This window comes from Oryzias melastigma, linkage group LG1 (genome assembly GCF_002922805.2).
Source record: "Oryzias melastigma strain HK-1 linkage group LG1, ASM292280v2, whole genome shotgun sequence".
Classification (NCBI taxonomy): domain Eukaryota; kingdom Metazoa; phylum Chordata; class Actinopteri; order Beloniformes; family Adrianichthyidae; genus Oryzias; species Oryzias melastigma.
Window position 1 is genome coordinate 27,575,313 of NC_050512.1, and position 21,776 is coordinate 27,597,088.

The 21,776-nt window shown below is 40.8% G+C and overlaps 2 protein-coding genes across 8 annotated transcripts; both read left to right on the forward strand.

Annotated features, from left to right (window-relative positions):
• LOC112157020 (nocturnin) lies at positions 1-20,668 on the forward strand. 7 transcript variants are annotated; one of them, XM_036213729.1, is made up of 7 exons: positions 1-147; positions 7,473-7,716; positions 13,418-13,482; positions 18,608-18,744; positions 18,818-18,992; positions 19,413-19,744; positions 19,816-20,668. In XM_036213729.1, exons 4-7 carry the CDS (start codon positions 18,619-18,621, stop codon positions 20,326-20,328), a joined length of 1,146 nt encoding a protein of 381 aa, XP_036069622.1. In that variant the 5' UTR covers positions 1-147; positions 7,473-7,716; positions 13,418-13,482; positions 18,608-18,618; the 3' UTR covers positions 20,329-20,668. The 7 variants fall into 7 exon arrangements, with proteins under 7 accessions (XP_036069622.1, XP_024145221.1, XP_024145223.1 ...); XM_024289453.2 differs by lacking the exon at positions 13,418-13,482; XM_024289455.2 differs by lacking the exon at positions 13,418-13,482 and having other exon boundaries at positions 18,611-18,744.
• ccdc175 (coiled-coil domain containing 175) lies at positions 393-2,695 on the forward strand. The gene has a single exon (XM_024290218.1). The coding sequence runs from the start codon at positions 393-395 to the stop codon at positions 2,574-2,576; it is 2,184 nt and encodes a 727-aa protein (XP_024145986.1). The 3' UTR covers positions 2,577-2,695.
• Positions 20,669-21,776: the final 1,108 nt, after the last annotated feature.

Genomic DNA, 21,776 nt, shown 5'->3' on the forward strand with positions numbered 1-21,776 from the left:
GACTCGTTTACGTCAAACCATCAAACCTGGCAACATAAAAGCTGGTTTTGCACAAGCAGGCAGTGGCACGTTAGCTGACTTTCACTGACGTTTTTGTCGAAACTGCGGTCAAACGTGAACGTCTGTGTCTGCTGACTTTCACTTTAGGTAAGCACATAAATGCTTGTTTGCATTTATAACAGTTTATTATTATCTGTATAATGTAATTTTCATTGTGGCACATATTTTGTTGACATTTACACGAGTAATGGTTTTTACGACACCTCCCTCGCGGGCCTCGGTGGGGCGGGCGGCTGTTGCCTTGGCGATGTGATGTTTTAGCGAAGGTAACGGTTATCCGAGCAGACGCGGCGTGAAGCTGGAGGCAAACAGAAGCAGTTTTTAAAAAAGAAATGGCTTCCTGTTTGGTCCCGGAGTTCCCCGCCGTCTTGGTGGCCCTCGAGCACCTGGAGGAGCTGAACCGGCAGCTGAGGGAGGACGGGGAAGCCAGCATCCTGCTGTCGGACATCGCCGCCGCGGTCTCCCAGCTAGAGGCGGACAGGCGCGCGGCTCACGAGCATTTGGAGGTGGAGACTATCGAAAACGGGAAGCTGAGGCACCAGGTGAGCGGCGTCCACGAGCGCCTGCGCAGGGAGGTGACAGCGCACGCGGCCGCGGCCCGGGCAGCTCACGCCGAGGAGATGGAGACGCTGCGCAAGGACCTCAGCACCGCCTCCGAGCTCCACCAGCAGGCCGCCGCCAAACTGCTGGAGGTTCTGATCCACAGCAAGGAGCTGCAGGCAGAGCAGGAGGCGCGGAGGAGCGACCTGGACGAGGTGGTCGCAACCTTCAATGACCTCCTCGTGCAAAAACAGAGCCTGCAGGTAAAGCTGAAGCAGAGCTCCCAGCTGATGGAGGAGATGAGGTCCTCCATCACTGCTGCGGAGCAAGAACTCCAAACTCTGGAGGAGGGCATGAGTATGGAGCGGGAGGCTTTTCCCAAGCTGAAGGCCCGCCTCCCCAGACAGGTGGAGGAGATCCAGGAGGAAACTGATCAACAAGTTGAAGCCGTGAAGACGAGAAACCAAGAATTAGACCGAGTCAACAAACAGAAAGAAGAAGCGCAGAGAAATCTGGAGGAACTCAACGCTCATGTGGCCCAACTGGAGAGTAACGTGGCCAGACTGAAGTCGTCACGGCAACAGTGTGAGCAACAGCTAGAAGATGAGACCCGGATGCATCAAGAACTGATGGAGCAGAATCTTAAAAAGGAGCTAGATGACTTAAAGGAGGTGTTTAGTCGTACGATTTACAGGCTTCAGGACCGAATGGCGGCGGTGGAAGCTAAAATCGTGGTGTGCCGAGCGGCGATGGTGCTCCATCGAGAATCCCTGCCGCAAATGGAGGAGATCTACAAGCGGAGGCAGGCTGAGGAAAACGATGGAAAGGCGGAGCTTCTGCGCGTGTCGCAGCGGCTGAAGCGGCTCAAGCTGCAGCTGGATCAGAGCACCGCCGCCATCGTCCAACGCCACCACGAGATCCGATTAATGGACAGGCAGGTCAAAGAGCTGCAGGAGACAGAGGCGGTCAACGGGCGACTCCTGAAGAAGAACAGGGAGAAGCTGCTCAGCAGCGTCCATGCAGAGAGGAAGAACGTCAGCGGCTTGGAAGATGAGATGAAGCAGCTCAGACGGCAGCTGGAGGAGGAGACGAGGAGGCAGGAGGAGCACGTGGAGAAGATGAAAGCTGACGTTAGTGACAACGTAAGGAGGTATGAGGAGCTGCTGGAGGAGAAGGCCGCTCTGCACCAGCGACAGCCTCAAAGTGCAGATCCACAAATCCTGAAGAGCCTCGTCGCCCAACGGGAGGTGGAGTCCAGACAAGAGGAGAGTGTCCTCCTCCAGAGCATTCAGGAGAAAACCACGGAGGCTGAGAGCATCAGCGAGAACGTCAGAGAGAAGCAGAGGGAGGTGGAGGAGAAAGAGAAGACGCTGAAGGAGGTGGAGGCTAAGTGGAAGGAGGCTTTGACCAGGCGGGACACTCTGAGAGAACTAGCTCTAGGGCTGAAGAGGAGGAGGACGGAGCTGGAGATCATGATTCAGGAGGTGGAGGAGAAAACCAGGTCGCAGCTGCTCCCCAAAGAAGACACAAAGGCAGAGCTGGAGGAGGCACGAGCGCGACACATGGAGCTGCTGGAGGAGCAGGCTTCAGCGCTGAGAGCTGTGGAGGTGAGCGTTTACGACAGCAGCGTGAAGCTGGAGCAGGTCAGCGCGGAAAACCGCCGACTCCGCCTTTGCATCCAGCAGATGACGGAGGACGTCAGAGGAGCCGTGGAGAACAAGGACCGCTACGAGTGGGAAACCCAGAAGTTCAGGCGCAACCAGAAAGCCTTACGGAAGAGATTACAGGAAGCTTTTGAAGAGGACCGGCTGCTGGTTCAGGACCATCAGAGCGGCGACGGCGTCCTGCTGACGTCCATGAAGTCGCTGGTGGAGCAGCTGAAGAACCGCAAGCAGCAGCTGCTGCATTTCAGCACTCTCCTGCACAGACAGATGCTGGACTTTAGCAAACGACTGGGAGAAAAAACAGACTGCTAGACCGACATAATAGCAGTCATACGATTTTGGGAAAGATCATTTTTAATCAAGGTAATATTAAAGTTTCTCTGCGTTTAAAATTTATCTGTAATTGAAACGAATAAAACAGGAAAATCCAATCTGTTTTTTATTCCATATTTTAACATTTTTGACCTGCACTTTTACCTTTTGGTTTGTTTAAATTGTCAACAGTATTCAGGTTGACTATAAGGTGAAGCTCCTATTAGTTTCTGGACTATAAGTCGCATTTTTTGTTGTTGTTTTTTTTTTAATAGATTGGCCAGGGGTGCGACTTATGTGTGATTTTTTTTTTTTTTTTTTTTAAACTTAAATAGGCTAATATATTTGTTATTTTCCCACTAACAACCGGTTGCCTTTTAGTGGTTGTTTTCCACTAACAACCACTAGAGGGCACTGTAAGTTTCTGAATGAGTATTTGCTGCTGACAGAAACGCAGAAGAAATGGCGTCCAAAACAAACGTCCGAGAATCTGATTGTTCTTCTCATCAACATTTTTAGACAAGCATTCAGCATTAAATTTGACGCACGTCAAAAGAGGCAGCAGACTCGAATTTGACGCATGAATTGTGTTTGCTGTCAAAGGCAATGTTACGTTGGGCTTGTTGAATTTGTTCATAAATGTTGGACTTCTCTCTTAAATGTGCAACTTATTCTCCAGAGTGACTTGTTTGGTTTTTTTCTCCTTCATTTTGCATATTTTGGCTCCTGCTACTTATGCTCCGGAGCGACTTATAGTCCGGACAATATGGTAAGTTCACCAGATAATTGCTATAGAGGAGTTATTTTATCCCACTAAAGCAATACTAATCATTACAACTTAAAAAAAAACTAAACTTTACATCCAAAAATAGTCTGTTTTCAGAAACGTTTTCGCCTCTGGATTTAGAAGAAGTCCTCGTGATAACGTAACTTTTTTAAAAATGAAAGATATGCTTTATTTAATCTTTGAATTTGCAATAATTTAGCCTTAACTTAGGGTGTATTCAGACCGCAAAAATCATTTGGTCTGATTCAAGACCCAAACCTTGCATTTGGTCTGTATTCAGACTGTTGTCTGTTTCGAACCAAAGCTTGTAAACAAAACCATGTGACTAAAGATTTCTTTGGTCATTGGCCAGGGCAAAGTAACTAGAGGCAGAAATTCTGGGAGTCCTAAGGTTCGCAATCCTTGTCAGGATATTTCACCGATTCAAACTTAATGGGTGTATTCAGACTGGGAAAATGATTTGTTCCGGACCCCTGGTGGAGGAGTTTAAATACCTTGCTCTGCTCCATTCCGATGAATCCACTTGCAGACAAATAGATCCATGAACTTTTTCATTTTCTTCGACTTAGCTAGCACTTGGATCAAAGCTGTACGGCTAGATACCCCGATGTACTCACCATTGAGGTTGAGGTTGTGTGGGGGCTGTAAGATAGTGGTAGAAAGGGTGAACAAATGGATGACAGGGAGTAAGGGCAGAGTTGCTAAGCATGAATTGTCCAGCCACAAGTTTTTTTTTTTCCCCCTAAAAACAAATTCTTTTACAACAGATCAGAAGATGATCGAAGTAGGTCTTTAACACATTTGTAATGTAATTTAACCACAAAGCTTAATTTATTGTAAACTTAACCTATCCTTAATTTAACCTTAAACCATCACTCATTCTTAAATTAGCCTTAAAACCTAACTCAACCTTAAAACATGACCTATTGTTAACTTATCTTCAAAACTTAGGTCAAAATATCCTTAACTTTGCTTATTCCTGACTTTTTCCTTAATATTTAACTTAATGTAATTCATTCTTGACTCAACCCTTTAAACCAACCTAACCTTTTTATGTTTGAAGTGCAAACAACCAAAGTGTGATGTTTAAATGGACTCGAGTCTGGAACAAAGCCACACAAAGGTCAGGGTTTAGCGGTGTCAAAACTCGCCCCGAGATAACAGGTGTCAATCTCGAGCCCTTGAGACCAGTGTGCTGCATTCTTTGTAACTAACCTGTCAATATAGCTTTTTATTGACAAAAAAAACACCTTTTCCAGGTAATCAGCAGTAGATAGGGGCGAGGTTTATGAAACACTAGAAGGATGCTGGCCCCTCGAGGCCTGGAGTCCAACACCTCTGCCCTAGATAAAAAAAAAAAAAGAAAAAAAGTTGAGCTCTATACAAACTTGTAGGTCTGGTAACCACAAGAAACATCCATAAGTTACACCAGAGATGGCTCAATTTGATTCTACATTATACCGATCCCGTTTCTCTTTAGTATTATTCCTTATTTATTCCTCCATACCTTTTTTGTTTCTTGAAAACTCAATCACATTTCCAGCAGTTTCTGCAATCTTGGTATCAAAACGGTAAGGTCGTTAAGGACTTCCCTGCTTGTACTTTTGGTATTCAAACATTTTACTTTTTTTTTAAGATTTTACACAATTTATGCGATTTTTCAGCCCCATGAAAAATGAAAAGGATATTTTTCAAATGTATGCAATTTATGCAAATAAAAACATTCAGCTTAATCAGGAACTCCATACTTTTACTCTCACTTCTGCAATTATTGAATTTGTACGCATTTATTGAAATTTTGCGTAAATTTTGCGATATATATATATTTTTTTACTTAATTCTTCTAATATTTGTGCACTTTCTGCAAATTATGCAAGTTGACTATCAAAACTTTCAGCATGTTAAGGAAATTAATGCTAGCGAAGTTTTCAAGGCTAATTTTGAATTTAGCTAGTAATTTAGCCACATTCTAACATTTTGGCTAATTTGGCATCTAATGAGGTTTTTTGGGCAACAATGGAGTTAAGTTAGTATCATAGCAACGTGCTAGCTTTTTTGGCTAATTTGGCATCTAGTGATGTTTATTTTAGTTAATTTGGAGCTAAGCTAATATTTTCGCAACGTTCTAGTTTTTTTTTGGCTAATTTGGCAATTGCTGAGGTTGGGCTAATTCTGAGTTAAGCTAGTATTTTCATGACATTATTCACCAATTAAAGTCACACTGCTTTGTTTAAGCAACGTTTTTACAAATGTGTTAAATACAAAATCTTTAACTTTTCAACCATTAACAAGGTCAAAGTCATTCCAGTAAATTCTGAAGGAGAAAAGCGGCTCACGGACGCTTTTCCTTCAGAATCTACTGGAGTGACTTTGACCTTGTTAACAATTAAGAAATTACAGCAAGTCAAAGAACATAAACACTGGAGCTTTGCTGTTAAAGTGTTGAGGTCACAAATGGTAAACTGAGCGCCTCAGTTCATCACTGACACCCCCCTGCAGAGTGTGCTTAGCCCCCTCTTGTTTGCCGTGACTGCTCACCCATTCACAAACCCTATTGTGAAGCGCCCCACCACCACGGGTCGGATTACAAAGAAAAAGCTCTGGATGCAGAGCTGCAGCGTCGCATTATGTTGCGCGGGGAAACAAGCTGCTGATCAACAACAACAGCAAAAGCCGGAGTCAGCTGCTGATGCAAAGAGAACAGACACGTGCACGCCAACACATTAGAGAGTCATTCGGAGAAAATGAAAATGTCCTGACACAGTAGCTCAACGGTCTTTTAGGCTCTTAGTAAGAGGACACACGACTTGTCTTCAAGAAACAGACCAAGACTGAAAATGAAAAATGAAAACCGATATTTGGCCTCCAGGATAATGATTGTTTGTCATGCAGCAGTAATGCATGCAGTAATTTGGCGTTGAGTGATGGGCGGGGTCGCTGGACCAGAGCAATCCCGTCTCTATTTCCTCTTCCCAATAGTGAGAGCTTGTATTTTCAGTCTTTTTCAAGCTGCATTGTTTGCTCATGATTCATAATGTTTTGAATAAAGAAATGATCAGAAATGCAATTTTAAGCTTAATTTTTTTATAGTTGTCCTCCATCGTCTAAAAAAATGCCACAAAATACAATTTTTGTCGGGGTCGGTCTTTAAAGAGCTCAGAAACCAAATTAAAAGATGCTGGAGGTCAGGTACCTCATCATCTATTGGGACAGTTTCTAATGGTCTGGGCTGCTTTGCTGTATCTGGTATTTAGACTGAATTTCAAGCCTTTCTGGAGTCAAATGGGCTGCCTAGTAGGGTTGGGCCCCGATTGGGTTTTATTTGGTTCCGGTGCCAAAGCAGTCTTTTTGTTTCGGTTTCGGTTCCTTATCAGTGCCAATTTCGGCACTTCAGTAATGAAAAATAATGCCCTACATCTTCCCAAATCAACACATTTTTCATCCCCCAGTCGTCGCATATTGACACATGGTCATATCTGATGATTTTCAGTGATTTTATTTAATCACTTTTGTCAGTTTTAACCTACTTTGGTGACAAATTTTTAGTCCAGTTCCAAAATTTTGGACTTTTCCTTTACTTTGACATGAATTTAAGTCTCAAAAATGAAACTCTCGATAAAGAGATCTTAAAACTATTTTTTCTCTTGACGCTTTATTTTTTGCACTTTTACTGAGCAAATATGTTCAAACATTTATCAAAGCTTCTTTTAAACGTATCCATGTAAAAATAGACATTGATTTTATAGACAATAATTTTAAGTTTGTATCTGATTTTGTCATTTTTGTGTGGTATGACTACTGATTTGCACTAAATGTTAATAAAACAAGTTAAAAAAAAAGCTTTCTTTAAACTACAGACAGACTATTGTTTTTCTGTGGAGAATCGATTTCAGGTCACTGAAGTCATCAGGGCCAAGCTTGGTTCAATGTCTGAAGTTCATTTTGACTTGCTGACTGGAGTGATCCAGCTACAGCTCTTTGCTTTGTTCTTTGGAAAATTAAAAAGAAAAGGACAAAAGCAAAGTCTTTGGATGTTCAGTTGGATTTTTCATGACATTTTTGAGAGATTTTCAGTTCTAAGAGTGGATAGTTGCCCTCTTTCTTCTCAGGCTGTCTCCAGCGTGATCCCAGCCTGCAGATGGCAGTAGGGAGCAGCCCTCTCTGTGCCGTGACCTTGCCTCGCTGCTGGAGGGTCAGCCTGCCACCTCCTCTGTGTTTTCCCTGAAGACACTCACGTGCTGGAGGAGACACCCTCTCTGTCCCTTCAGTCTGGGCCAGGTCAAACACGGCTTTGAAGAAGTTCATTAAAACCTGGAATTCGGAGGACATTATCAGATCACGCTTTTTAAGGAGGTAAGTGCTCAGAAAAAGGAGTGCACGTTTTTCCTAAAGTGGCAATTAAGTCAGATTAAGCTGAAAGGAATGCTCAGAATGAAACACAGTTTCTATTTGAAAGGGGTTCTGGTGTGAAACCAGACTAAAGTGTCACTTCTGGCTGCTGTTGTCAACAAAGTGAAAGTCAAATTTGTCTGGATTAGTCGTCCAAATACCAACCATTCTGTCCTGGGGGTGGGGCTGCACCCAAAACTCTTTGTTTTGTTGTTGTTTTCAGAACTTTTATCCACTCCGTGTCAACAATTAAAACAACATAAAAACTATTCCACTTCTTGGTCATTTCCCACCAAAAGCACATCTGTGTCAACAATAAAAGCAACCAAATTTAGATTTTCAGTTCATCGTTACATTGGCTTCCTACTAGTTTTAGAATAGATTTTAAGATTTTAACATCAGTTTTTAGTACTTTGCATGGACAGACCTCTAGCTGTCTTTCTGACCTCCTGAAGCCCTACACTCCTGCTCGTTCCTTGCGATCTGAAGCTTTGAACCTTTTAAACGTTCCAAAAACTCATTTTAAAACCAGAGGTGATCTTGCATTTCAGACAGTTGCTCCAAAACTCTGGAACGCTCGCCCACTATCACTGCGCCAGATTGACTCTGGTGAGTGTTTTAAAAGTCAACTGAAGACGTTTTGTTTCACCAAAGCTTTTAGCTGATACTTTAATTTTATTTTACCTTCCCCCAAACTTTCATTTGGTATGCCATTCGTATTTTATCTGTATTTAAGTAATATATATATTGTTTTTATGGATTTGTCTTATATTTTAGCTTTTGTGATGCACTTTGTGAGTTGCTATATAAATAAAGACTTACTTATTCAAATTGTTTTGAATCAGGAGCAGATGAAATAATGCATTTTGAAAAAGCTTGTAGCAGATACCGATACTTTTTTCTTGAAATGTTGTATCATAGAATAATTTCAGAAATACACTTTTTTTGGTAAGTGTATACTAAAATACAAGACTGAGACTTTCTTCAATCAAAAGTGACTAATTACAGTTAATTACAATTAATTACAGCAATCTGTTATGAACAAACATCAAATTATGATCATTTGTATTAATAATGGCATATTACCATTATAATAATAACTAGTGATAAATTTAAAAAAATGCAAAAATGTAAGTATAACATCACCACAAACATATTTAAAAAATAAAATCAGTCATCAAATATCAAAGTCAAAAGAGAAAAAATTAAACAACTGCAAATATTTGGCTCTTCAATGACTTCCTCTGCAGGGAGATGAGGAGAAAGGTGTGAGGAGGTGATGCGCTGGTTGTCAGATTGGGCAGGTTTTTACTCAAAAACTGCAACAAAAGTATCGATCTAATCATGCTAGTGTCGATACTTCACCTTGGTATCGATACTCACTTTGATAGGCCCAACACCTAGGTTCTCCCTGCTCTGCTCCATTCTGATGCACAATAATGTTAGGAGAGTGTAGACAAAGGGATGATGGGAAGTCTGGGAAGGCTTACTCTCTGCCAGCAGTTCTGCCCACAACTCAGAAGCATATTTTAATGAATTCCTGCAAAAACTGTGTACGATTTTAGCTAAAAACAGAATAAATTAAAAGATTACTGGGAACGCTTTTAAAATAGAATAAAAGATGATCGGAGGGAGAGTGTAACACAAAAGATGTGAAGAGACAGCAGGCTTGGGGTGAACCAGCTAAATGTTCTGTCTGATTCACGTGTCAAAGTCAAGGCCCGGGGGCCGGATCCGGCCCGCCGGGTAATTCCTTCCGGGCCTCCAGATCATTTTATTTTATTGTTATTAACGGCCCGATGTTTTCTTGTACTTATTTCTAACTGGTATAATTTTGATTAAATATATTTTCATGGAGAGTAAAATATTGAAAGTTATTTAGTGTTTAAGTTGATTTATTCTAGAATAATATTCCTGTTTTTTTATTATTTATAATTATGTTAAAAAGTTTCAGTTTTAAAGTTTTAAAAGTTGGCATTCTGCTATAGCTTTTTGGACTATTTTGGTATTTACTAAGATTTTTTAGGCTGTTTTTGGAGTTTAGCTAATATTTCAGCTACATGCTAGCTGCTTTGGCTAATTTCCTTTTTTTTTTAAGTTTTTTAGGCTAATTTGGCATTTAGCTAATATTTTAGCTGGCTATCGACTTCAGTGTTATCAGCTTCACCGTTTTTAGCTATCAATTTCAGCATCTTCAGTGGCCAAATTCAGCTTACAGCATTCACACTAGCATTATCACAGGTAATGCTATATATATAGTTTATAATTATGTTAAAAAGTTACGGTTTAAAGTTTTAAAATTGTAGTTTTTGTGTGTTCAATAAATGTTTATCCTGTTCGGTGTGTTTTGGATTGTGGCCCCTTGTGTGATTGAGTTTGACACTCCTGGTCTAAGTGGTTTTGTCAGCCTTGCAGTTTTTGTTGTTATGAGACATGTACTACTTGGAAAAAGGGAAAAAACGTTCTGAAACAGTCTTAGGATATATCGCGATATGTATTGTATAGTGATATGTGTATCTCTCTGTGTGTGTATCTGTAGTATGTACCCACACTACAGACTTCCATTCACCCAGAGAGGAAACTTTCACACATTCATCTTCATTCTCTCTGTCCTGTTTGTGCAGTCAAACAAGCTGCAGTTTCCTGACTGAAAGAACTCATGTCTGTCTGTCAGCGTCTGTTTGGGTTAGCTGGGAGCTTCTGTGGAGGAGACCGGCTGTCTGAAGGTCAAAAAGAACTCAAGCAACTTAACACCACGGAAAGCAAGCACGCGTGACCTTTACGTCCGAGCCCCCCGACACGCTCACATGAGACGTTGAGTCGTCACAAGACCCCAGGTTTCGCTCATGTTCTGGTCAGGCTGCACAAAAAAAACTTATTGATAAACAATGGAAGGATCAATTTTATGAAAAAATTCCTCTGTTCAAGATTTTTTCTCTTAACCTGAAATTGTAAAACTGTTTTTAAACTGATTTACTTGAGTAATGTACAGAATTGGAACACAAGAACAAATAAACAACAGAATTTGTATTGTTTGTCCTGAAAATAAAGTACTAACATCTTTACAAGTTGAATTTCTTATTAAAATATCTACTTATCCATTTGCTAAAACATTTTTAATGTCCTAATAGCAAATTAATAGAACTAGATTAAAATGTTTTTATGCTGACTTTGTATTCATGCTAAAAGTTATTTAATCAATCGGTCCATCTTAGTCCTCTGTTATGTTTTAGCCAAAGTAAGGAAAAAAATAAATAAAAGTTTGCAAAATAAAAGATAAATCTACTCAGCCTCAAAGTCAGGGGTCACTAACAGTGTTTTTAAGAAATTGAAGAAAAAGTAAAAAAAAAAAATGTAAATGTCAAAAGAAAATTCTGCAAGAAGCCTTGGGGGATTTTGAAAAAATCTTGTGAGGAGTAAATGGAGAATGTTGACATGCTCACATTCTGACCTTTAACAGCAGCTCCAGTTCACATGAATGTTATCTCTCTCTACCAGCACACGTGTTTGAATGTATACACAAATATGTATAAACCCTTTTAAAAAATTAGAATGTCTTGCAAAAGTGAATTAATTTCGATAATTCAATAAAAAAGCTTTTATAGAATAATAGAGATTCATGGCCTAATGTTGAATTGATTTAGCTTTTTTTTAATTTTTAGATAAATTGAGGTTCCAGCTCATAAAACCACAAAAAAGTTTCACAAAATGAAAAAACTGTGGAGAAATCTGCTCACATTTTCCAGGACATAAATGTTTTTAACTGCGTTTACCAATTAATCTTCTACAAAACTCTCCCTGCAAGCAAAGCCAAGTGGGCTCCATATGGTGTAAAAGTGGGCAGAAAATGTGGGCCCCAACTGTGTTTGCCCACATTGACTTAGGTGGGGATTCAGTGGGTTAGCTCGATACGCTAGCCAGCTGAGTTAGCAAGCTCTGCTGTAGCATGCTCGTAAGCTCAGCTGTATTTACCTATCAAGCACCATGTTAGGGAGCTCCACTGAAGCCACATCCACTGCAGCATGCTAGCAAGCTTCTTTACAGCAAGGTAGCAAGGTCTGCTGTATCGAGCTCCTCTGTATTGAGCTAGTGAGGTCAGCTTTTTTGAGCTATCGATGTCCACTGTAGCGTGCTAGCGAGCTCCGCTGAAGAGAGCTCTACTAAAGCATGTTAGCGAGCTCCTCTAAGGGAGCTAACGAACTCTGCTGTGTCAAGCTAGTGAGCTCCTCTGTGTCGAGCTAGCAAGCTCCTCTGCATTGAGCTAGTGAACTCCACTGTAGCATGCTAGCGAGCTCCTCTATAGCAAGCTTGCGAGCTCTGCTGTATCGAGCTAGCGAGCTCCTCTGTATTGAGCTAGCGATACTTCTCTGTATTGAGCTTGTGAGCTCCACTGTAGCATGCTATCGAGCTCCACTGTATTGAGCTAGCGATACTCCTCTTTATTGAGCTTGTGAGCTCCACTGTAGCATGCTATCGAGCTCCTCTACAGCGAGCTCTGCTGTATCGAGTTAGCGAGCTCCTCTATATTGAGCTAGCAAGCTCCGCTGAAGCATGCCAGCGAGCTCAGCTGTGTTGAGCTTGCGAGCTCTGCTGTCCAGGCGGCTGGCTAGCATAACAAGCTAACCCACTGAGTGTCCACTTAAGCCAAGGTGGGTAAACACAGGTGGAGCCACCACAGAAACTGTGGACAAACTCAATCAGGGCCCACATTTTCTGCCCACTTTAAAACCTTACGGAGCCCACTTAATTAGGCTGGTCCAGTTTGGTTCAGTGGTCTCAGTTGGGTTCATGATGGGAAAGACTTTAGACTTGACAAGCATCTTTGATCCCCTCCATATTCTCGATAAAACACTAAAGTTCACGGCTGAAGGAGGCTGACTGTTCACAGAGTTCTGTGTCCGAGCAGATCAATGGAAAAACTAATGGGAGGGAGAAATGTAGCAGAACAAGATGCACCAGAGACGAGCGTGGGCCTCAAAAGGATAAGGTTAAAGAACCTTGAGGATGTCCAGAAAGAGTGGAATGAGGTGGAGCCTCAAAAACTACCACATTCAGACACATTTGGGAGATGGGCTACAACTGTCAGGTTCCTCGAGTTGTGACACCTTTGAGCCGGAGAAGGACTGGACTGTTGTCCAGCGGTCCAAGGTTCTGTTTTCAGATGGAAGGAACGTGACTTTCATCTGGAATCGATGTCCAGGGGTTGGGAGGAAAACGAGTCAGGAGGTCCAATGTGAAATCTCCACACAAACTCTGTCCATCTTATTAAAGGATGTGATCACAAATTCTGCCTTAATCTTTTTGCAAAAACTGAGACGTAAATGGTGATTTCACACAGAACTGTAATTTTATGAAATCCCATTTTCGTTGTTTTGTGAAGCTGGAACCTGAATTTATATGAAATAAACAAATAAAAACATGAAATCAATTAAAAAGTGGGCCCAGAATCTATATTCTGTAAAAGTTACATTATTTTAAAAGGATATATATTTACACTTTCATGATATTGTAATGTGTGTGTGAGTAAAAATAAAAGCAATTCTTTTTAGGAGAACTTGAGAATTGCTAAATTAGATTTCCTTCTGCTGAGATAATGTTGCTGACTCAAACTAATCATTTACTGGAAGTTCCCTAAAATATATTTTTTCTTTCTGTTTTTTTACAGATTTGAGACTTCTTTAAAAGGAATTATTGAATTTCTCGCATTAATTCCATAAGAACATTCTAGAGGTAAATTTTGCACTACTAGAAAACCTCTTTGTAAATAGTGGAATATTTATAAAAACAAAGATACATTTTCCATATCTCTGTCCATGTTATACATTCCTAGAATTGCTTTATTGATAATGCACAAAAACAAAGCAGTGAGTTTAGCAAAACACTAAATTATGTAACAAACTGGCCATGCAGGGCTCCACGAGTGACAGGAACTTGTTTTAAGTTGCCTCTGCTGTGTTTGTTCAATCACTGCAGCGCTTCTGCAGAAAACAGGCTCAGGAAGTAGTTACCAAATAGCTGCACATGTTTTCCACGTGCAGTCTGCCGCCGTGAAGGGAGGAGCCCACAGAGCCAAATCAAGGTAAAAGGTTGTGTGAATTAAATAAATATATTGATTAATATGGTTTGGATTTGACTCCTCCCTCACAATCTGTGCTCACCTGCAGCCTCAGGTGTAGCGCTTAGTTTTTTGGAGATGGTAAAAGGGGGAAAGAAATTCCTTTTTTTTTTAATTGAAAATCCTTGTAGTTTCTATTTTAATAAAACAAATTATTTTCATTAGCAATCGAGTGTTTTTGCCGATGCAAATTGGAATTTGCAGCTCTGTAGTTTTATTCATGAACACCAATCTCTCATCAGTTGTGATAAAATGTCCAAGAATCTCTAAGCATAAACAAAACGTTCAGTTTGTTTTCATGCTAACTTCAGATCATTTGAGTTGCGACACGCTGACACATAAAAACTTTCAGCCGCAAAATGATAAAAAATAACATTTTTTTTCTGCAAAAACACAAGAATCTGCAGCATCTGAAAACATCTTAAGGCAAAAAAACCCCCAGCAGGATTATTTTATGAATGTAAGATATTTCCACAGAGGTTTTAGCTCATCATGCAAGACAAATCTGAGACATAAATCATAAAGTCAGATTTATCAAACTCACGTTTAAAGCTTTGTTCAAAGCACCTTATACAAGTCATATAGGTGAAAAACAACAAGACAAGTGAGAGATAATGAGAACAAAACATCAAATTCAGCAGAAAAATTCCCAATAAACTAAAAACAAAAGTATAAGTATAAAGTAAAAATGAAATTGTTTAACTACTTCCTGAATCTTAAAACCTGTTCAGAAAAGCCTTCACGCCAAATGAATAAACACATTTCAGAAACAACATGCAAAAGTAATTTTAAATAGCTTATAATATTCCCATTTTTACCAAAAATAAACAATAAAGTTCCACAAGATTATCTTTTGATCTACTTTTGCCAGGATTTGATAAAAGAATACTCAAAATTGAAACTTAATTTTCCAAATATAAAGTAATCTATCATGATAAAAAGGCTACAAGAACACATTAACATTTTCATTTTTAGAAGGCTATGTAATCACTGTTAGTAGATTGGTGTTAACCTTTATGATATCATTTAAAACTGATAAATAAACTAGAACCAAAATGCCACATAGGAGTCCTATAAACGCACTTTCTGACCCTTCAAGGCCCAATGGAGTTTTTAAAACACCTGCAAGTTAATTTGAAAGTAAGAAAACCTGCCGGACTCGTATCAATAATTGCAGCATGTCTGAAATACCAGAAGGGACAGCCCTTGTTTTTATAGCCAGACCAAGCAGAGGTTTCCTCAGGCGAAGCTCCAAAAACTGATCCTCCTTTGGAAAAGCACTGTTGCTGTTGCATGAAAGAGGAGTTTCAAATGTCATCGAGTTCTTAAAATCTGCTATCTATCGTCCATTAAATCTAGAAAAGAGTTCAGAGGAAGAAGATCTGACTCACCTACAGAGAGCAGCTTGTGGGGGAAGTATTATGATGCGGGGTTGCTTTTTCTTTTCTGGTGACAAAACACATTCCAGGAAAACAAAATCGGGATTTAGAGGTCGAGAAAATGACGTGAAAGGGGTTCAAGTGGCGCACGAGACTCGGATTATTATTCACGCTTTAACTCCACCACCAATCTCTGGAATTTCAGAGAAAAGTCTTTAAGAAGTACTTCTGTCTCATCAATACAAGATCTTAAAAAAAAGGGTAAAAATGACAATGAAAAGTTTAATTTTTTTAAATTTTAGTTGCTCTTTTCCTTCCAAGTCTGTAAAAAGCTTAAAGCTTTAAATCTATTTTTGCATTTCTTTTGATATAAAACCATAAAAGTTTAAATGTTGGAAAAGTACCGGCCTAATACGGAAAGTTACACACCTGTACGCTCAGACAGACAGTTTTTGGTCATGCAAGTGCTTTTACATAAGTCAGACACGGGAAGATGTTTTTTTGAACTCCTGCAGGTGTGCAGCAGCGCTCCGCTGTTATGCAGCAGCAATCAATTTGCCAGAAGTGAGTAACCCACTGAACCAGTTCAGCCGCATGCGACCTGTAATTCTCCATATGGCCGTGTGACGTCCCACTTCCTAATCCCGCCGTCTCCGCGGGAGGCTTTAAATAGCGCCAGCTCAGAGGTTTGTCTTTAGTCGCAGAGCGAGCAGTTGATGCTGAGAGACACTGAAAGGCGGTTTCACTGAAGCGCAGCAAGAAAACCATGCAGACTATGGGTAAGAAGCAGCAAATCTGCATGTCTTTCTGTTCCCATGCATCAATTTAGCTGTGATTTCTTAGATTTTTAAAGTTTAAGATTATTAAGTAAAAGCTGAAGGACGTTGTAAAGGACGTAGGAAACAGTGACTGTATCTGCTCAGGCTAATCTGCAGAGGGAGAAGTTCGTCATGAGGATTTGTTTGGCAGAGCAGAGGTCAGCTTCCGCTCTCGTGTGCATCATGACATCTTTTTTTCCTTCAGCTTTGACAATGAAAACTCACCTAAAAAGGACATTATCAGCTTAACTTTAAGCAGAAGATCTGTTTGAGTAGATTGTAGATCTGCAGGCTGAGTCCATCATTGGATTCGACACTGAAGATCTGAGCGTTCACTTCAAATCAGAGTTAAAACTTTTGATTTTTAGAGTTATGAGCTTTTAAAAAGTACAATCAGGTCCATTTGGACCAGAAAAGGTTAAAGGTGTCCAGTTATATCTAAACAAAAACTCTTTTGTGATGTTGGGCTATATAAATAAAATTTAAAATTATTTTGTGTCAGAAAATTGAGGACTGTCTCATGTTCTAAGGTTGGCTTTAGAAGGAAAGAAAAAATGAAAGTATTTGGAGTTAAATCTTTGAGTCGGCGGTATTTTTACCGCCTAAACCTGGTGATGCTTTTCATTTATCATGAACTATTTATATCCAGTGTGCATAGTCGACAGGGGTGGCAGTTAGTTGGGAGGGGGGGCAAAACAAATCCCCTTGGTTGAATAAACTGACAGACTCTTTGGTTCTTCGGGATCTTTTCCTTTGTTTCTCGCTCGTTCAAAAGATGTTGTAAAAGTTTTTGTCTAAGCAACCTTTAACGCTAGAAGAGCCATTGAGTCTAGTTTCATACAGACCGGAACCTAATGAGAGCCACAAAGTCGTTAATCGTTAAAAATGTACAATATTTATACTTTTTTTTCAAGCGCTTAATTATAAATTTAGTTTTTAAATAATACAATAATTGAATTACAATAGTGTCAAAATGTTTCTATTAGGGTCGCAAATCGATAAAAAAAAAAAATAATCGCAAACCTAGGAAAAGATTAATCGCAATAGCTTTTTTTGCTGCATTTGAGGCTATCGTGTTATCATGACAACGCACCAAACCATGGATCAAATAGTAATAATAAATCAATAATCGATTTATAAAAATATAAATCGATCACCACATAAAGCTAAAGTCCGCTAGCTTGATGCTAATGTTTAATGGAATTTTCCACAGGACTGCTAATGCTAACGATCGGTCGACCTGAACATACATTTCTGAATAAATTAATATCTATAAACTCTCAGGCATTTTTAAAGTAACCATTTGTGGTCTAAAACATTGTTTTTCCTCATACTGTCTTCTTCTTCTGGAATTAGGTGTAATACTGTAACACAATCGCCACCTAGTGGCCAAACTGAAACGCCCTCCAGGAGAAGCAGAACAATGTTTACAATGTTAATAATGTTAATGTTAATAAACATTAACAATTTTAATAATCTGAACATTTCTGTTAGAACTTCTCCTTTTGAGAAACCATGTAACTCTGGATGATATTAACAATCTGTATTTTACTAGAAAATGTTACGGGATGGGAACTGTATCAGATTAAAATAAATATATTCAAAACAGTAGATTTTTCATGTATTTCTAAACAAATGTGTAAACTCAGAATTGAATTGAGTGGATCGAATGAATTAAAAAAAAAATCGGAATCGAATCGAATAATTTCTGTAAATTATAATTGAAACCCACCCCTACAAAAAAGGTCCTCCTGCTGCAGCTTTACTTAAATTAATTAACCGTGATATTATTTTATGATTAGAATTTTGGTGTATTTTTTTCTTTTAATCTTAAAAATGTATATTTTTGTAGAGTCTATTTATTTAAAAAAAACTGAGCTTTTTATTGAAAACACACAATTCTAAACCATTTTAATCAGTCTAAGCTGCATTTGTGTAATTTATCAAAAAAAAATTAGAGACTTTTATTTGACTAATTATAAATGAAAAATAAAAATTTAAAGAACATTTCTACAGAATTTTAGATAGTAAATTAAACTTTTTTTGCTTAATTGCTTGACACCTTAAAAATCCAAGCAGAAATGACCAAACTTAACTAAACAATCTCTAATTTATTCAATCGTTGACATTTTTCAGTAAAGTTAAAGAGCCACAATAAAGGGATATAAGAGCCACATGTCCAAGATAAGAGAGGTGTCGAAACTTCAGAGATAAAGTCACTGAAACTCAAAAACAAACTTAGTTGTTTCGAGTGCTTTTGTTTTGGTGGGTGTGGCTTATCTCATCTAAAATGAACGTAAACATTCCAGAAACTCTTGTGACCTCTATTCTTTGCTGCTTCTAAAAATAGAATAAATGGGTTTGAGGATGGATCGATAGGATGAAGCCTCCCGGCAACATTTTGGCAACAGCTGTTATTATTATCTGGCTGTGATGTGACTAAAACCTCGCCGTCACGGCAAACGCCACTTTGGTGGAGGTTAATCCCAGCAGCTGGAACGTCAAACGGTCACGTTGGAATGAGCGTCTCCTCTGTCCCCCAGCAGTGTGTCCGATGGGTGGAGGGGCCACCAGGCTGTACAGCACCCTGACTCAGAGCCTGGGCAGCAACAGCTCCCCCCGCCCTTACCTGGACCCCCACCATTTGGACGTCACAAACCTGGATCCAGATTTCCATCAGGTTGGTTGATCCTCGTTTATTTAATCTGTCTTTTCTTATGGACACATTGAATGATGGGATTGTTGTGTGGCAGCAGCAGAACGGCTCCTCCGTCCGTCCTCCCGATCCAGAGGAGCTGCTGCGTCAGTGCGAGGAGGCGCTCAGGGACCGGCCCCCTCGCCTCCACAGGCAGTTCGTTCACCTCAATAATGACAACGGCGCCCCCAACAGCCCCGTCAGGGTGATGCAGTGGAACATCCTGGCACAAGGTACAGCAGACTGACTCTGGGATGAAAGAAAGTGACGTTTTTATGTTTATGTTCTTTGATTTACAGCAGCTTTTCAACCATTAACACAATAATTCTAGTAGATTTTGAAGGAGAAAAGCGGCTTGCGCCGCTTTTCTCCTTCAAAATCTACTAGAATTATTGTGTTAACAGTTAAAAAGGGGGGTCTTAAAAAAATCAGAATTGAATCAATCTAGTAAATCCAATCGAATCTTGAAATTATTATCAATACTCAGCCCTAGTTACAACAGAAAGGAGTGAATAAAGTTGTCAAACAAGCATAATAATAATAATAATAGATGTCATTTTTGACTGTAATCATGACAGTAACTGAGCTCCACATTTATTGTTACCTCAGGTCTGCATTAATCCGGCGCCGGCTTTGTCTCTTGTGTCCCTCAGCTCTGGGAGAAGGCGTGGATAACTTCGTCCGGTGTCCCCTGGACGCCCTCTGCTGGTCCCAGAGAAAATGTCTCCTCCTGGAGGAGATCCTCACCTACCGACCTCACATCCTGTGTCTGCAGGAAGTCGACCACTACTACGACACCTTTGAACCCGTCCTGGCAGGTTTGGGGTACAGCGGTCACTTCTGCCCCAAGCCCTACTCCCCGTGTCTGGATGTGGAGGGCAACAACGGCCCCGACGGCTGCGCGCTCTTTTATGACCGCTCCAGATTTGAGCTGCTGGACAGCACGAGCACGCGGCTCTACGCCATCATGATCCCCACTAACCAGGTGGGTATCATGACACCTTCTTCCAAAAACAAAAAGGAGGCGTTCTCTCACGTAGCGTCCTCCTTCTACAGGTTGCTGTAGTGACCACTCTGCGTTGCCGCATCACGGGAAACTTCGTGTGTGTCGCCGTGACGCACCTGAAGGCTCGTTCCGGGTGGGAGTGGCTTCGCAGCGCTCAAGGATCCGACCTCCTTTGGCAGCTCCAGAATCTGACCAACAAGCTCTCCGCCGGGCTCGGCGACGACAACATACCTCTGCTCATCTGCGGAGACTTCAACGCCGTCCCAACGGAGGACGTCTACCGCCACTTCGCCGTTTCTCCTCTCGGTTTGGACTCCGCCTACAAAAAACTCAGCCAAGACGGCTCAACAGAACCAAAGTACACATCCTGGAAGATCCGGGCCACGGGGGAATGCTGCTCCACTCTGGACTACATCTGGTACACAAAAGACACCCTGAGAGTGAACGCGGTTCTGGACATGCCCACCGAGGAGCAGATCGGACCGGACCGGCTTCCATCCTACAGCTACCCATCCGACCACCTCTCTCTGGTTTGTGACTTTACATTTAGGGAGAAGGAATGAAGGAGGACATCCATGGAGCGCTGATGCTGGGAAGTCGAGGTCCCCTCACTCCACGAGGAGGAGGGCGAGCAAGTGAAACTGGGAAAGAAAGAAGGCCGGAAAACTGGAGTGGGAAGTTCAGGAAACGACAGAGTCTGACTGCCAGGTTTGCGGATAGACAAACGCGGACAGTCGATCTCTTTAGACTCTGAAGGCTTTTGCACGCCAGGTCACTGCTTTGCGCCACCATCTGGACTAAAACTGAAGTACTTTGATTTTTACGATTGTGCTGGAAAAGGAAAACCTTTGAGAAACTTTTGCTGTACAGTAGAGAAAATAAACGATTTTGCTTGACATTCAAGGTTTTTTATCATTTTGCCCCAAACTACGGCCCGCGGGCCGGATGCGGCCCACCTCCACATTTGCCCTGAACAATATCAGAGACGCATGATTTTTTTTTTTTTAACCTATCTAGCTTTGAGATTGAGACTCAGAAATAATGTGACATTTTAACCTCCTCTTCTGCAGTCTGTGTCTCCATCTTGAAAGCCACCCCCCACCATCAAAAAGAACAATACAGTGTTCCCTTTCCACAGCGCGGTTCACCTGTGGCGGTCTCTAGAAAAAAACCTCTAGAATCACTGCGAACAGTTAAAAACTCAGTTAGGAAAACTGGGGCAAGTCCATGAGGAGATTTTAAAACATGAACAGGGAGCCAGTGAAGTATTTATTTCCTGACTTTGTCTGTGAAGACATTTTAAAGGGTAACCAAACAGACTCCACCCACAGCCGAAATGTGAAAATCCACTCAGAGGGCTGGGGCTTGAGGGCTGGACTGTAATTACTGCGGCAGCGGATCATGACGAGATATTTCTGAAACTTTCATGGTTTGACCAATCAATAAACTGTAATACCTCGATTCAACCTGTAGGGGGCAGCACACAGTGTTTGACTATATTTTCAAGAATTAAATATTTATTTCAATTTTTCAAAAGTTTAGCAATGACCAACAGACAGCACTTTTAAAGCCCCATTTATAGAAGTCAACAGATAAAAAAAGTTGATTTAGGGTTTGGTTACCCTTTAAACACGCTGGTCGCTACACTAACATGAATAAATAGAGAATCCAGTGGTAAATTTGAGCTTTGCTGCTCCTTCTGAGTTCTGTTCAAAGAGAACCGGGCCAGAATGGTTGAAGATTTTAGAATACCGACCAAAAACAGCGCCAATAGAAAGTCCAAAGTCTGCCTTGGTCCCCAAGACAATGAGAGGAAGAGACACCTGATTGGATAGAATCTAGACCAATCAGAAGGCTGCTTAGGGTGGCACAAACGTAATGCTCAGGGACAATTTTAACGCAAAATCAAGCAAAGGCACTGCGCATCTAAAAATGTTTGTGCTGCAATCTCAAAAATATTTCTTGAAAGCAAAAAAATATATGTAATATATGTATATGTAAAATTTTCTTT